The following is a 16,485-nucleotide window of genomic DNA, read 5'->3' as shown; positions in this document are numbered from 1 at the left end:
TATCAGGCAGTTTCTGTCTGATATGATGGGGTGAAAAATGTGAAGTGTCTGCTGCAACTTTGCTTCAAATGCTTTGGTGATCAGTGCTTATTACTTTATCTTCCCAATATGTTACAGTCTACTTGAGCAGCCAATCTAGCCTGGATGGGAGGAGTAATCCTACTCACAATAAAAGGTGATAGCTGACAATAGGCTGTGACACTGTTTCTTAATAGCCTTACAGAGATAGACCACCGAGCAGAATATCATCCCCGAAACAAAAGTGCCAACCACTGTTATGCTAATGATATTAATCCGTTATAGCCCCCACTACTCTGCGAGGCCATCAATCAACAACTGCTTCCCCACTACTGGAGACACCACTGCTCTGCTTAAACCTTTCACACTGAATGTAGCCACCCCCTGAAACTTTAGCATCCTTTTTTGTTTTGTTAGCTCTCTTGCTAGTCATTCTCATTCTGTGTAAATCACACATCTGGAACCACTGGTGAAGGTATGCTAAATGACTTATTAAAAAAAGCCCCACCCTCTTACACAAAGAAAAAAAGCCGTGAGCGGGTCCACAGCTAAGTCTTACATGCTTGAGAAACAGTGTAATCTGATACCATCTTAGTGCCCATAGTCCCTTTGTCCCTGTTTTGGCCCCATCCTTCCCCCCAACACGCCGTTTCCTCTCAGTTACCCCCGCTCCTTCTTGCCAGACCCCTATCAAATATTCAGCTTTACCGGCAGGGTGTTGAGGTGAGATATTGGCCCCTCACTGTGACTCTAGATGAGCTTTGCTGAAAAGCTCAGGAGAAGAAGCAGCAGCATGCCCATTACAGCAGCCACAGCTGGACGGCAGCAATCATGTCACCCCAGTAAAACATTCATTAGGCTGTTAGCTAGTTAAGTATTTCTGCTGCTTAAGTCTGCTTGAATCACAGCTGCCTTTAGCAAAATAAAACTTTTTAACCTTAACAAAGGCCAGCGGGACAAACCCAATTCAGTTTTTCTTTTTTTCATAAAGTTATTTATTTCAATACAGTAACTCGTAAAACCCACATATGTTCTTGTACTTGAAATACTTTGTGATAGAAGTGCATAGAGTGTATATAGGTTTAGCTTGCAAGTATATATTACCGAATGTGATGGTTCTCTGCATTCAGCATATGTATGAAGTGCTTTCTGAAATGTTTGATGTAGTGTCTCAGGAGAATATTGGGTAGTGGGTTTAATATCAAAAGAGAAGCTCCAGAGAAAGTACTAGGTCTTTACTTTTTTCATCAAAGAAACATCCTTATATGCTTGTACTTTCACAGGAAGAGTTCCCTTTAGATACAATCGTACTTTAAAGGCCACAAAAAATTCTGAAGTGCTTTTTTTTTTGCTTGTGGGCAAGAATGATGTTTTTGTTGTTTCTATCTTTGTCTTTTTTTTTTGTTTATGAAGGTAAAGACTTATGGTAAACCAAGGCATACACACGCATTCACACATCTGCATTCACACATCTTAGACAGAAAACAACAAAACAAAGGGACTGTTGGGAAGATGTCACAGCTACCGTAACCAATATCTTTTCTTATTGATTCAGACATCAGATCTGACAGCATATGCTAAAAAGTTGAAACTGCTAATTTGACACTGCTAGGATCACAGAGGCTTAGCTGACAAACCGATGGCTGTTAAATAGCTAAATATCTTATTAGCCATATATGTCCTGTATTATTTTTTCTCAAGGTGTGTGTGCCATTTGTATTAAGTCCAGACACAATATGAATTTGGTGTTTAGAGTTGGTCAGAACCTTTGAGAAAAGAAATGGTCATCAAGGTGTTTTATTTTGTAATAAGCCAAAAATCAAACTGGTCAATACTAGAGGAAGAAAAAAGATTGAAGCAATAAACCCAAATTGTATTTAACTAATTGCAGCTCTGTCTGTGTTCATTTTAAGACTATTTTGCTATATAGGTTTTGTTAGGGTGATTATAATCTATATTATGCATATCACACAAAAACTCTATGAAAAGTCAAAAAGGCTGTTTTATCTAGGATGAAACAAGCGTAGTAAAAAGCGATGTAAAATGTTTTTAAACACACAGTAAAAGAAACCCATTATGTTGTAATGTCTATATTTTGTAAAGCTTCAAACGTAGGAGACCTGAATCCCAGAAAGCTCACCCATTAGCTGTGCAGGAGGAAACTGTCTTCATGAGTGATTACATGAATTGAGGAGGCGGGAAAGTGAGGGAAAGTTTGGGAGGAGGGGCCGTTATGGGAGGGGATTTAATTTCAAACTGCAGCATATGTTTACTGTTAACTCTGTGGGCTGTTCAGCGAGGCTGCTTCCTTTTGAGTAAGGAGTAAGATGGAGGAAGGAAAAAAAGAAAACAAGGAGGTTCTGAATTAATGAAGCTGCTTGTTCCCAGAACGAAGAGCACACCAGGGACGTCCCTCTGTGGGTTCGGTTAACAGTTGCACAGTACAGTGTTGTACATCCATGTCAGAAGCTTCAGAATCACCACATGGCCTGCATATGCTCATACATACACATTCTTTATTGTATAGTTAAAATGCACTACAGAAAAATAAAACATTCAATACAGCCACAAAAAATCACACTCATCAAGCAGTCAGCGTTGAACAGACACGTTTTTGTCACTGCCACATGTTTAACCTTTGACCGTTACTGCATCACATTTTTACAGCTGCTTCTTTTCTGGTTCCAGCTTGTGTTTCAAGTGTTGTGGACCGCTAATGAATGAATGTTCTGTCTTGAATAGCCAGTATCAATCAGCTTGTGAGAATGCCTTTGACCAGGAGATGGCACCATGAGACTGGTGTAGGATTCTGCTGGACATAAGTACAGCTTCTATTCATATGGTATGTTATTGTGAACTGAATCCATTTTCCGTTCTTTAATGCTTATTTATTGCTTGTATTGATGATAAACACAATACACACCCAACTCTGTGCTAACGGACAGTCAAACAGAGCCTTGTCGACAAACAAGGCTCTGTAACTAACTCTGCTGGATTGTGCTATGCGCATGAAAACACCACGGCTTTTTCCATTCAGCATTCATTTCACAGTTAGAGCCACTGTTTAAATTATTCCTCAAGATCTACAGCCTGTGTGGAAGGTCAATTTTTCCCTGAATAAAGTATTCTGGGCAGCAGGAGAAGATGAGGATTTGTTACACCTGTCAGTGTGCAGCCAGTGATTTTACAGGAATTAAGCACTGCACTGTTATTTTACTGTATGTCATATATATAAAATACTTACATCAATCATAGTTCAGAGCTGAATAAGATACTATGAAACAACTGTCAGTGATTGATGGAAGAATAATGGCTTTCTAATGGCTATAGTAGCTCCATAAACCTGTCTGGTACCATCCAGTCACACAGTGTATCCAGAACATATCCTGCAGCTTACTCAGCTGGCAGAAGAGGAGGCTTGAGTCCTAATGATCCTCCTCTGCACGTGTGTGGGAATTGTTGGCTGCTGATTGTATGTACTTTGACAAACAAAAGAAAAAAACAACATAGTAAAGATGAAGGGTTGAAGCCGAACAGGACTCTTTGAAATACTGAGACAGCCCCCACCTGTATCTGCTAGGTACATATTGGAGTGCCTGGACTTTCATATAGACCCCCCCTCCCCCATCTTCTTTCTTGCTAGCCTAGAGCCTTGAGGGTTAAACATCAATAATGAATTCTGACTGCTTATGGTAAGTGCACAGGAGCCCCTATACACTGCTCACATGCCGTACCAAATACTGTCACAGTATGACAGCAGAGCACACTGTTCATCATTCTGTCAGGCTGGTCAACACACAGAGTTGTATTTTTTTCAGAAATTCAAAGTGGTTGAATCATTTTCTTTGGGATATTTTGCTGATTTTTTTACAGACTCAAGTTCTGTTTGGTTTCATGTGCTTTCTTTTCAGAGAGTGGGTATTTGTCATCTCGTGTGCACTTTCCTTAGTAAGATTATAGTAAACATGTATGCTCATAGTCAGAATAAATAAAAGCTGGGTTTCATTCACAGCAATGACAGCAATTCCCAAATTAAAAGTTTCCCCAAAACTCCTTCCTGGAACATAAATTAAGAGACTGTCCATACAAACTCTTTCACTTTCACTTCAGAGTTATTTTATCCTTATCTTTTTCTGAAACTGCAGACATGCAGCCTAGAAATTTCAAACAGCTGAGGAAAAATTATAATAACAATTATATTTGCAAATGAAATAAATATTTTTATCTAAAATATTCACAATTATATAAATTACCTTGACAATAATTCCATCTAGTATGTATAGAATTTAAGGGCTTCTGATTCTGAACGATTCCTGAATATCCATAAGTCAGTCATCAGTAATGTTTATAGCTACTATTAGTAATACATTTTTTATCCATGTAAAGCTGGAGTAAGATTTTCCTATCTGATATACTTTGTGCCTATTTGTAAAATTGAATGTTGGTTACATCTCTTATTTCACCACATTAATTTTATGCTTCTACTTGGAAACATCATTACAGTTAAGCTATTAAATGAATATGCCAGTGGGCCCTTCACACAACAAGAGAACATTTTCTAGTTGCATTATGTGTGGCAAATCTCTGAGTAAACCTCTCTAACAGCAGACACATTATATATGCACAATTTAAAACCTAGAAATTTAGCAGCCATGAATTGAGTCATGTAATGATTCTTTGGACAGTGAAATTGTGTTTTCTTCTGCGTTATATCATGTGGCATTATAAAATGAATCAGAAGGTATGTCAGCACAGTGTCAGGCATAAAAATGTGCTTTCCGTACAAATGAAGCATTTTGAGGACACAATAGTATTTGGCTTTTTGTAAACACAAAGTCATTGTGTTCTGCTTAACCGTTTCGAACTTAACAAAAGAAATAAGGCGTAGATTTTTTCTCATCACCTGCGAATTTAATGTATAACAACGGTACAAAGTGAATTTTTTCCTCGCAAAATAGGAGTGTTCTTTATGTACAGTATTTATACAATAATATATAGTTAAAAAACATTACAGTTTAAACATCTGACAGTTTATTGCACAACACATTTATAAATTATGATCATACCACATATGAAATGAGTCTTTTTGAGTCACATTGCAACATTTATCAGGAAATGCATTGATTATTTTAATTGATCTTGTTCTACTGGGTTAACTAGATTTAAGGTCCGGTAGGGTGTATGTTAACCCCACTAATACTGAAATGTTTTTAAAAAGGTGTTCCAAAAGGAAGTGGATAGAGAGTTTCAGTGGATGGAAAGAGTAATCAAAATTAAAATCCTGAATTAATGGGATTCCATCGACTTTTTTCATCATGATAATCAAAAAAATTTTGATATGGCACTCTACAAATACAGCAGCAAGGAGACAAACAGCTGTCTGGCAAAATGTACGCTGAATGTAAGACTAACAGTAAAGAAAACAAAGCAGAGCAAGACTTTACAAGGACCAGTTGCTGATCCAAACACATATATCACCTCTAGTATATCCTCTCTCTGTACTAAATATAAGAAACACCTGCTCCATGCTGAGCTGCAGCTTCTTACATCTCCAGGTCTCCAGGGTTAAAATTTCTTCTTCAGCTTGTTTCCTGCAAGTTCCAGGTAATGTTCAAAGTGGATTTATTGGGAAAATCAACGAGGCATCAAAGCCTTCATCTTACTTAATCTAAACAGATTACTTCTCAGAAGCAGCAGGTGTTCTTAATATCATACACTTGGTGCATTTCAAGTATCGCTCGATGTAAACAATGACTGATGAGACAGGGGAGGAGGGGGAGTGGCACTGATGGCCAGGGTTAGGCTAATCTGATTCATGATCAGGCTTCTAGCATCATTAATCATGCTTTCTGCTAAAGTTCAATTTGGTCTCCACTTATCTTTGAATGGCTGAATTAGTGGTCTATATATCACCACTGTACAAAACTCCCTATCCTAAATGGGATCTTTTCCGTACAGTGGCATGTATTATTAATGGCCTCTACAGAACCATTTAAAATGAATGAAACATGAGACATATATTTGGCACAAAAAGCCAGGGGTGGGGTCTAGAAATACTGTACCTCAACATATATTTCAGAGTTAAAGGTACAGTAATGCTCCCTCAGTGTGGGATTATTGAAGAGACAGATGCAGTTTACAGAGTCCAGTCCATGGCGGATTTTGGAAAATCCCCACCTTTCTAACTGTTAACAAAAATAACTCATGGCAAGGAGTTTCAAGTGAGGAAATGAGAAGTAACAATGTCGGAGTCTTTAGTTACTGCTTTTACACCTTTAGAAGGCCAGAAGAAAAGGCTTAACAATACTAAGTTACACACCTTTGCTTCAAATAGCTCCAAATGGCAATGTCACTCCAAGCTTGTGATATGTAGTTTGCAATAAGTGTCCTTCATCTTTGACATATAAAAAGTACTTTGAGCCTTGTCTCGCCACATGTGCTGTGCCATTAAATTGGCTTCTGTCTTTGTCGAGCTCCTTCAGTGACTTTTCAAGTTGAGTCAGTCTTTATTAAGTGCTGTTCTTTTCAGGGCTCCAGCCATGCCAGACACACATTTAGTATAAGCACAAACTACAAAGACAAACCATTTCCCAGGAGGAATGAATTGGTGGCAAATTCAGCAACCGTGATGGCCCAAATCCTTTCCCTCTTGCTCTGTACGAGCGTTTTAGAAGTTGGATGTTTGCCTGTTGGAGTTTCTTCAGAAAAAAACACTGACACTGGATTCATAAGTCGAGCTTTGGGACAATCTGCTGTTTGATGTGCGCTGTGGTTTGTGTACGTGCATTGTCTGCTTGCATCTGTGTTACGTTAGGTCCATTACTTCTCTGTGTATCTGTACTGTATGTGATTGAACGTGCACAAATGTACTACGTAAATACATACGTATGCGCATGTATACTGTAGGCGAGTCCTTGAACATCTCAGCTCTCTGTAGACATGACTGAGATGATCTGCTCCACTTTATATGCCAGTTTCTGCTTCTGTGCCTGTTCATCCTGCTCCAGTGCCTCAATTATCTAAACACACAAACACACAAGTGGACACAAGCAGTGAGACCAATGACATAATACTGTACATACTGTATGAAGAAATAAAAAATATGAATGAAATACAACAGATTTACAATAGTAGCAACTGTAGGCCACATTAGTTCTACTCAGTTGAATATTTTACATTCAGTTTGATCATAGTTACATGCCAGACTTGTTTTTATCATCTGTATAAATATTAGGGAATATTTAATGAATAATTCCTCAAATTTCTTGGTTTGCTGCTGTGCCTACAGTATTATCATCTTTGGGTTTTAAACTACTGGGTACCGTGACTGTCTCTCTATCAAATTATCATGGACAGTTTTACTGTCTGACATATTCCAGATCAAAACCATTAAAATATCAGTTCACATCGAAGTACCACTTGGAAAAAAGTTCAAATTTAAGTTCTGATTGCAGCAAACAGTGAATGTTTCATAAAGCCAGTTGACACAGAGCAACACAGGCAATTTAAAGCCTAAACGACTCTAGAGTGAGACATCCAGCTGCTTAGTCCTCCACTGTGATCATCAGCTAGCTGTAATTGTCTGCTGTTTAGTCCTAAACGAGCAGTGACAAGTGAGTTTACCACAGCGTTTTATTGTACCACATTGTGAGAGTGGTACACATGAACCAACCTTTGAGTCTTCACCCAAGACAATGCAGACATGATATGGACAATTTGAACTTTCCGATACAAACAATACCTTTAACATTACACAGATATTTGATCCAGTTTCAATATAACAATGTTTATTGTATCCACTTAGTCAATGTCCATGTTATTGTGTTGACTGAGCCTCACCTCTTGGCTGTACTTGCTGACGTAAGCGTAGATTTCATGGAGGGCACTGAGCACATTGAACTCACTGGAGTGAAGACGAGCCTGTTCAGCCAGATAGGCATTCATATCCTGATCGCTGATGGCCGGCAGGCGGTTGATGTCAGCATAGTACCTGAGAGGAGAGACAGACACTCAGTGTTGAGGATGTGTTCATGCATACAGTACCAGAGCCTTTTACTGTGACTCACTCTGTTATTGTGAAAAGCTAAAGATCTCTGCTTATCGGAATATACTGTGCATACATTTAAGTTCTCCTTAAATCAATTCTGATCATTTTACTGATGAGAAATGTCAAATCAGTCTACGTTATAATATACATTTTTTTCTATAGCATACTGCTTAAACTAAACGGTAACACTAGTATAGACCTTTAACCAAATAAGTGCAATCTTTGTTGACCTCACTTGAAGCTAAAACGAATGTCAGTAATAACTTAAATTATTTGAGTCTGTAGAAATGATGTCATCCAACAAATCCTCAGTTTAGGGAATTATAATCCTTTTATCTGTGTCTTTGACGTGTACACAAACACAAATGCACATACACACCTTTCTACCCAGCTTTTATAATGCGGGATGTCCTTGGCATAGAGTAGTTTGGTGGACGGTGAGTCTTTGCCGAGGCGGTGTTCAGATGTCGAGCAGGAGTCCATAAATGTTTGGGCCACCACAGACAGACAGGCGTCCGTGATGCTGCTTTTATGGATATCAAACACAAACTGGGGATTCTTGATCACATTTACCCAGAAACGCAGTGGCAGGCTGCAGACGAGAGAAAAGAGAATCTGAGACAGAAACACAGATTTTTCTACACAACTATACATACATTTTTAAAGCAATATAAATCAGCAAAAATATTACAGTGTAAACACATGTTTAATATTTTGGTTTTGATAGAATATAAATGCTGTTAGGAATTGTCAACAGAACAGAAAAAAAGACTTGAGGTCTGAGGTAAAAGTTCCCCCAGCATCTATGGTCGAAAGGGTTCATAAAATACACAGTTGATCCATTTTTGGAATATAAATAAGCCACCGCAGAATGTCCTAAATCTTTCTCACCAGTTGCTCTTCCATGTGTGTCGAACATCCATGTCATTGATGCCATGTCTGTCAGCCTGCTCATCCAGGAAGTCAAACATGTATTTGATTGCGAGAGGCAGCGCGGTGCCCCGACACACGGTACTGAAGAGAGTCTCAAACAGGTCGTCCACAAACTTCTGCAGCGTTCCCTGTAGAAAACGGAGTTGAAGTGGTTTTTATGTGAAGCAGCTTCAAAGTGTTTATCTGAAGTGCTTTATTATCCCTGCTGCATGTAATGTATTGAACCTTTGTTGCTAGTAGCCTCGTCAGGTAGATCTCTGACACCATCTTGCTGCCACGTTCCCCCTCCTTCTGGTCCCCATGATCGTGGTTCTTTACTAGGTGCCAGACCTTGACCCCACTTTCCAGGTCTGGCGTGAGCATGGGCACGCGGGAGTGGGGGCTGTCAGGGCTGGTAGGAGTGGAGCGAAAGGGCACATCCATACCTAGATGACAGAAGTATTAAATTAAAAAATGCTAGATTCAGACTATAAATAGATGAGTCTTTTTCATAATCAGCATTCTAGGCTTGCATAAAACGGAAGGAAAGTCACTTTTGTTCCTCACATCTGAATTCATGACAGACTGTTCTTTGCAGTCTCTAAGTGAGCCAGTGGCTTGTGTGTTTTCACACTATCAACACATTTGAAGTCATAACTTTGTTTGTTGTCATAGAAGTCATACGAGCATGCACTCACTAAAAACAAGCTGTCTGTTTGGGCTTTGGCCCTGACGTGTTCTTACTATGTGATTTGAGTTTTGTCTCTACTGTACATCACATGTGTCATAAGCTCATATGGGTGTTATGGTTAACCAACTTCAATGTCCTTTTATAAAACTAAAACGGCATATTAGATATAATACATATTTAAACATCTTCATGCACAGATCTGGCGACTGAAAATAATGTTAAAAAATGCCCTTTTTATTCATAGTGCTGATGATATATGACAAAGTCTTTTACAACAGGCTGTTGAATGGTGCCAACAGATACTGTAAACTGGATGAATATGAATACTTGTATTCGTCAGTACTAACCATATCTGCTGATGCTGCGTGGGAAGCTGGCGGAAGAAGGAATGTTGAAAGATGACATTTGTTTGGGAACCAAGGCTACCACACATCGTTCAGACACCTGATGACAAAAGTAGAGCTATTATTTGTATGAATTAGTGGCTTCAAGTGTTTGGACAAAAGAAATAATGCTTGTGAGTGAGATAATAACCAAAAGGCCAGGATTTGTAAACTGATCCAGATGCTTTGGGTGTTCATGAGCAAATTAATTAGAACCCTCACAATAAACATAAGAGCCTTTTGTTGGAGAAAAATCATTTCATCAGCAGCTAAATATAAAAAGGAATTAAGCATCAGTTACCTGTGGCTATCAAATAACTAGTAATCAATGCAGAATACCTACTGTATGAGGTTTTTACACTAATACATACTGGAAATATTTTGAGAAAATATGAATCTGTACAAAACTGCACTGCAGAAGATTCTAATCTGTTAAATATTTAGTGACCCACAGCACTCAGTTACGAGTGTTTGAACAGAATTTATTGCATATTTGAAAGTAAGGATGTTGAGGGAAGTATGGTCACCAAGTGGTATGTATGATCTGTGTGTTATTTAAATCTAGAGTAGCTAATACAAATCCCTTCCCAAACAAACATCTCTATTCCTGGCAGAGAGATTAAGATTTTAACTCCTAGACAGTTATTAGTAGGCGCATTCATCTCGGTTCAGACCTTGTTTGTTTGATTTCTCTTGTCCTTATATTTCTTTGTTGGGGTAAGAGCAGTGTACAGTAGTTGGCTTAAAGCTTATGCTCAAGACAAAAGACTGACTCAAAGACAGAGGGTGACTCATCTGATGTGGTGACCTGTGCGGTCATTTTTATGAGTGAAAAGAAAAAGATGTTTACGACACACAATGGCATGTTTGACTGGCTAAGCCTCTTTGTGACCAGGAGGTTGGAAATGTGTTGGCAGAGGTGAAGTCAGTGATGAATATGAATGAGAACTACTGTCCTTCATAAATAGTCTGCTGTGATGGCCTCGAACAAATATATAATCACAGTTTTCAATTCTCAAATGCTTGTAAAAATGTACAGCAAGCTTTGACGATAAAAAAACAGCTTTTAATACTCTGTATTAATAAGAGCAGAAATGAGCAGTGGGCTCACAGAATAATGTGCTGGCTAGTAATTATCAAATGTCCAAACATAACCACTCCACAAACCTGATTAATTTTTGTATTTGTCTGTAAATATTACTGTGTGTTGAATATCGCAGTATTTAGAAGCTACGTGGGATTTTCTAATTTGTTAGTGAGACAGTTATAGCACTAACGTTGTAACAGACCTGGTAGTGCATGAGTGTGTTGAGCCTTTTCCAGTCACTATCTATTTTAGTGGTGATGTCCTCATCCTGTAAGACCACGCGAGCTGTCCTGCCCTGACGCCACTCTGTGGGAAAATTACAGAGAACAGATTATTTTACGCATGCTTTCCTTGACAATTAAAATGATTGTGAGTCTGCAAAGAGGTGACATGGTGTCTTCACGGGGACTTAAGCTGCCCAAAGCAAAGTGATCTTTCCAAATCCCAGATCCCTAAAATAACCCTTAAGGCGTAACTACAAACCTGAAGCAATACCATCCGGTACCTACAGTACCAGGTGTCTTATTTACTCCCTTTGAAGATGTGTGTCAGCAGGATTTGTGCCGAGTCATTCAGTAGTGGGTGACACGTGGTGGGTGTAAGCCCAGTGTAGGTGCGCTGTCAGTGAGGTTTAACGTCAGTGTTACAGTGCGTCTCTGATTAGAGCTGTAAACAGGTGTGGGGAGGGCGCGCTCTTCCAGGAGCTGATGTTGAGCTCTTTGTTGATGTCACACATCCTCAGTGTAACATCTGTGATAACTCACCCAACATGTTTTAACTCATGTTTAGTTTTCCCAACTGTCACTTTTCCAACAGATCCTCTCCTGTGGTAAATTTTAAATGTCTCAACTCAGGCTTTATAATCCAAGCAGAAATGCTCTCACCTAGATCCATGTCTGCAGCTCGTGGGCGCTGTGAGTAGGGCATATTCTTGTACACCGCATCCAGGATCTTCTCCTTTACCTGGGTAATGGTGTCACAGTTGAGCACCTTGACAGAGATTTCTGGGCTGTTCTCGTTGTCTGGGTTTACGCAGCTCAGCGTCTACGCGTGCAGGATGGGGAGAGATGAGAGGGGACAGAGGAGTAAGAGAAGGAGGCAGAAAAAAAGGTGTTGCTTGCCAGGGAAGTTCTTTCATTACCTTCCCCTCACCAAACTGTCCTGGTGGAGAGGATCTTGGCTAGAAATGTAATTTCACACCTCCAGGAAGTGACTGTGCAGCTTCAGGGGGGGCATTAAACAAGTAATGAGACCTAGACTCTCCAGCATGGCGACCACAGTGGTGTCATTCTGTCACTGGATGGCTAAGCTTTGGACTTAAAGGAGCAGGAAGGAAGGTATTCTGACAGGCTGGTGGAGATAGTGAGCTGGCTACATTTTAATAGTGAGGTCCTTGTACGTTATACTGGCACAAACTCTTGGCCTGTAGTTATAAGTAGAAACTAAAGAGAAAATACACTTAATATCTATAGTTGTAAGACGATTTGTATGATTTGTTTTTTTATTACAGTTTTATTATTTCATTCATGAGGGTAAAAAGTTACTGACTGATTTTCTAGACGGAATTTAACTACTTGGGTGCTGGCATCTACTGTATCATTGTGGTAAATAGCAGGTCAGCCATTATTTACAGAGTTGATGGCGTGATCTTCAGTAAAGCTCTTTGTTGTTCATTCACACATGTCTTTCTGCGGTCACTGTCTACACTCCATAAATAAGTCACTTTGAATGAAAACACACTGAAAATGAAAGTAATGCATGCTAATAGAAAGCCAGGCAGTGAACACCAAACCATCGCCTAACTAGACACTGAATATGCACAATAATCAAGCGAAGATTGAAATTGGTGATAAAAATTACATCTACTAAATGGCTGTTCTTTACAACATGTTGAAGAAAGTTTGAATGTCCTTAAATGAACCAATGGAATGGACATCTGGCTGTGGCAGATTATTTGTTCACTGCCATCCTGCTATTTAAACTATATAAATATGCATAGACTCTATAAAAGTACAGCCACACAGCCTAGACAAATGCCACATTTCTGTGTATTTGTCATGACTTCTTGCCAAGAAATGTACAAAATTCATTACAGACAAAATGTCTAACTTTTTCATTTTTTATCAATGTCTTTATAACTCACCAGAGTCTTGTATTCAATCTGCTGTCGAATGAGCTTGTCCTCGCTGAGGGAATAACGCGCTTCTCCAGTGATGGCATCTATTGGTCCCTTCTCCATTTGCTGTTTGATGGCACAGAACAGCATGAAGAGAGGCTCGCCAGCGCACTCCTTAGTTTTGGAAGAAAACCCAGAGATTAGAGCGAAAGGTGGGAGAAAGGGAAATGTGAGGCAGAGAAAAGAAGTGAAGGGAAGGAAACAGATCAGCATTCATCAGTGCAGGCAATGAGACTTAGGAACTAGAGCAAGTTGTATAAAAGGTAAAAAAAGAGCTACTTTTTCTATTTTTGAATGGCAAAGCTTGATATATGTGTGACCCCACAGCACATCTGCAGTAAAACACATTTCTTTTACACTATTGAAATAAATGTTGCCACAAATGTCCGTTTAAACACAACTGTTTGAGTGTCATTTCAAGCTATTGACAGCAACAAGGTGCAAAAATACTCCACCTTACCTTGAGAAATTTGTGTAGCAAAAAGGCAAACCAATTCGTCAGCATCTTTTCCGCCACAGATTCCGTTCTGCAAGACAAGAATAAAGCACACTTTGTTGGCAATAGACGTCCCAGAGAGAGTTGAACTACTCTGATTATTCTTCTATAATTTAAGATATAGAAGAGCCGGAGTTCGTGGAACCAAAAAATATGACATGGAGACTTTACAGAGAATTACATCCTTACTCAGCCGCTCAGTCTCACAGGACACGTACTCCAGCATACTGTGGTTAAGTGCTGCTCGTGCACATCATATTTGGGTCATGACATAGATGTGTAGCTGTAACTTAGATGTCTGCTTCGAGTCCTTCCACTCTTACTTGCTCTGTCTGCACTTAGCTTTCTGAACTTGCTGCCAGATGGAAAGATTTATGATTTTCTGAAGTAAATCCTTTAACTCATGCAACGGTATCTTAAATGACATAAAAGCTCTTTTTATTCTGAGTCTGATCCTAAACCGGTACCACCATGGCCAATTTCTTTATTAGCCCGCTGTATCTCTTTGCTCCTGCGTGTTTCTCACCTGCCTTTCAACCCTAAACTACCCACTCCACTGTTGAAGGTAGCCCATTAATTTTGGGACCATTTCAGAAAAAGCAGGTTGTTTGGGCTAACAAGTTCTTGTCGTACCGGCTCCCATGTGAACTCGTCCTTATATTTAATGAGTGTGCTTCAGATTGAGTGGGCCCTTTTTTGGAAAAAGAGCTCATGAAACATTCAGTAGGCCAGTCTCAGCAGTGGGAAAACAATCGGCAGATAACCAGAGGTGTAGGAAGGAGGGAGAGAGGTGACGGGGAAGAAACGTGAGCTACAGCTGAATGTTTCATGAGTGGCACACAGAAGATAAGTCAGACTGACAACAACTCTGCTGCTGCTGCACTCAGTCCTACCCATTAGATTGTCTTCCTCTGCCAGTCCCTCCCACTCTCTATCACTTTTCACCACTCCTGTCTTTCACCTGTCTGCTCAGGCACCATGTTTCTCACACGCTTAACGGTCGGTTCACGCCACTGCACAAAACAAAGCTGCGCAGAAGTGGGTTTTACTTCGCTGGCCTAGTTACTCATCCATCAGAAGTGCGGGAACTGGGCTGGAAAGAACAGCCCATGAAGGAATTATCTATGCTGAAAGATAAGCTGCGTTGATCAGACCCTTTATAGTAGTTTAAATCTGGCCAGCAGACAACCCACATCACTTTTAACTGGTTTGACATGTCTTCAAAAACACTTGTACCTGCGAAGGAGCAGTTTGGGGTGGTTTTTGCTCTCCACGTTGCGTTCGATGAGGTCTGACAGCAGGTGTTTGAGGATGTCTGTGGCGTACTCGAGCCGTCCCTGCAGTGCAGTCATGATGAGCGAAGCCACATAGCCGCGGTCACGCATGGAGAAGGAGCGCTGCAGCTCCAGTGTGCGGATGAATGTCAGCAGGAAGACTTTGTTATTCACCAGCTGAGCAAACTGCTTCAAGGCTTTCTCCACGTTGGCCTGTCCGCTCCCCGGAACCTATACGCATCATGCATTTTTGCACACACGCTCATTAGGTCGAGCTCAGTCAAGCATTAGAAAAGTTGAAGCATACATTGAGGTAGGAACATGAATACAGAGTAAAATACCATCAGTACACAAATAATAATAAGCCCTTATATGCAAAACAAAAACAGTACTCTAACTACATGCTTGGACCAGTTTCTGGTCCATTGTTGTATGTTTTATCATTCTGGTCCACTCCAAAAAATACTTTCTGTTTGATAAAAAAGGATCTGAATTTTAAAACTGCAATCAGTGGCTACTTTAAACAGAGATCCTTTGAAACCAATGTGACCATAAAGATGTCTTGATTAAACCAGCTAAAAATGGCAGTTTAGTTTAAAGTAGGAAACAAATTGTAGTGTTTTGTTTTAATTTCAAACGTCTGATATTATGACGATACTAAAACCAAAACAAACTGTTTCAACTGTATGTACAGTAGTCTACTGTAGATGTTTATAAGACATAACATTGTAAATCCCGATAGCAAATATTGATAAATGCAGTGTATGCCTAGGAATAAATACAGACTTGAGGCAAATCTCTCTAATTGAGTTGAGTTGAGTATGTATCCCAGGGTTAAATCCAACAGCCTGATTTAACCCTAGGATATATACTCATTGAAATTTCTAAAATTAAAATTCACAATGTGGGATTAGGTGTGCAGCAAATTATTTCAGAAAAAGCCGAGTCTAACAATGGGGAGGGATGCAACAAGCTGCTCACAAATTCCTCAGCTTCTGTGGATACCGTTAAACAGACCTCAAACCACAGCGAGCGGACTGACATTTTCACAGACTGCTCTGTTGGACGGCAGTTTGGCAGCACTTGCCAGCAAGCCAAAATCAATTTACAGTTGTTAAGAATATAGCTACTACAGGCTTAAGGTCAAGACGTCTGAAAAATTGTTGAAAACAGATTCAAGTGGTGCAGCTCTGCTTCAAGGGTTGCTCACCTCTAGCTCTCTTAGCACAGGGTGATCGTCGATGCCAGGGAAGAGAACCCTCATTGCATAAGTGCGATAGTCCAGGTAGGGAATGCCAGCTCTGTCCAGGTCGCTGGTCAACTCATTAATGTCTGTCTGCAGCTCTGCAAAGGCTGCATATGACAAAATGTTAAGTGGCTTGACAAAAACCTAGCATAACC

General features: G+C 39.8%; 2 protein-coding genes across 19 annotated transcripts in view; one reads left to right on the top strand and one right to left on the bottom strand.

Annotated features, from left to right (window-relative positions):
• LOC114855320 (olfactory receptor class A-like protein 1) overlaps window positions 1-16,485 on the top strand; it is a 99,576-nt gene that overhangs the window by 14,240 nt on the left and 68,851 nt on the right. The window contains exon 7 of one of the 17 annotated variants that reach the window (XR_008694741.1): window positions 13,285-13,423. The exons of the other annotated variants lie outside the window; for them this stretch is intronic. The gene's annotated coding sequence lies outside the window, so the exon portion shown is untranslated. Of the gene's footprint in view, window positions 1-13,284; window positions 13,424-16,485 lie in introns of those variants that run through there. 17 annotated transcript variants of the gene reach the window in all.
• LOC114855266 (plexin-A2-like) overlaps window positions 4,908-16,485 on the bottom strand; it is a 56,486-nt gene continuing 44,908 nt past the window's right edge. The window contains exons 21-32 of one of the 2 annotated variants that reach the window (XM_055508993.1): window positions 16,295-16,437; window positions 15,047-15,315; window positions 13,775-13,841; window positions 13,282-13,428; window positions 12,023-12,101; window positions 11,341-11,444; window positions 10,016-10,112; window positions 9,224-9,423; window positions 8,957-9,126; window positions 8,445-8,657; window positions 7,858-8,008; window positions 4,908-7,037 (exon numbers count right to left, since the gene is read on the bottom strand). In XM_055508993.1, the coding sequence (XP_055364968.1) occupies window positions 6,942-7,037; window positions 7,858-8,008; window positions 8,445-8,657; window positions 8,957-9,126; window positions 9,224-9,423; window positions 10,016-10,112; window positions 11,341-11,444; window positions 12,023-12,101; window positions 13,282-13,428; window positions 13,775-13,841; window positions 15,047-15,315; window positions 16,295-16,437 (1,736 nt within the window). In that variant the 3' untranslated portion in view covers window positions 4,908-6,941. Of the gene's footprint in view, window positions 7,038-7,857; window positions 8,009-8,444; window positions 8,658-8,956; window positions 9,127-9,223; window positions 9,424-10,015; window positions 10,113-11,340; window positions 11,445-12,022; window positions 12,183-13,281; window positions 13,429-13,774; window positions 13,842-15,046; window positions 15,316-16,294; window positions 16,438-16,485 lie in introns of both variants that reach the window. The other variant, XM_029150282.2, reaches the window with a different exon arrangement.

Source organism: Betta splendens, chromosome 5, assembly GCF_900634795.4.
Source record: "Betta splendens chromosome 5, fBetSpl5.4, whole genome shotgun sequence".
Lineage (NCBI taxonomy): Eukaryota > Metazoa > Chordata > Actinopteri > Anabantiformes > Osphronemidae > Betta > Betta splendens.
Note: the sequence above shows the minus strand (reverse complement) of the source record. Positions and strands in the feature narration are given on the sequence as shown.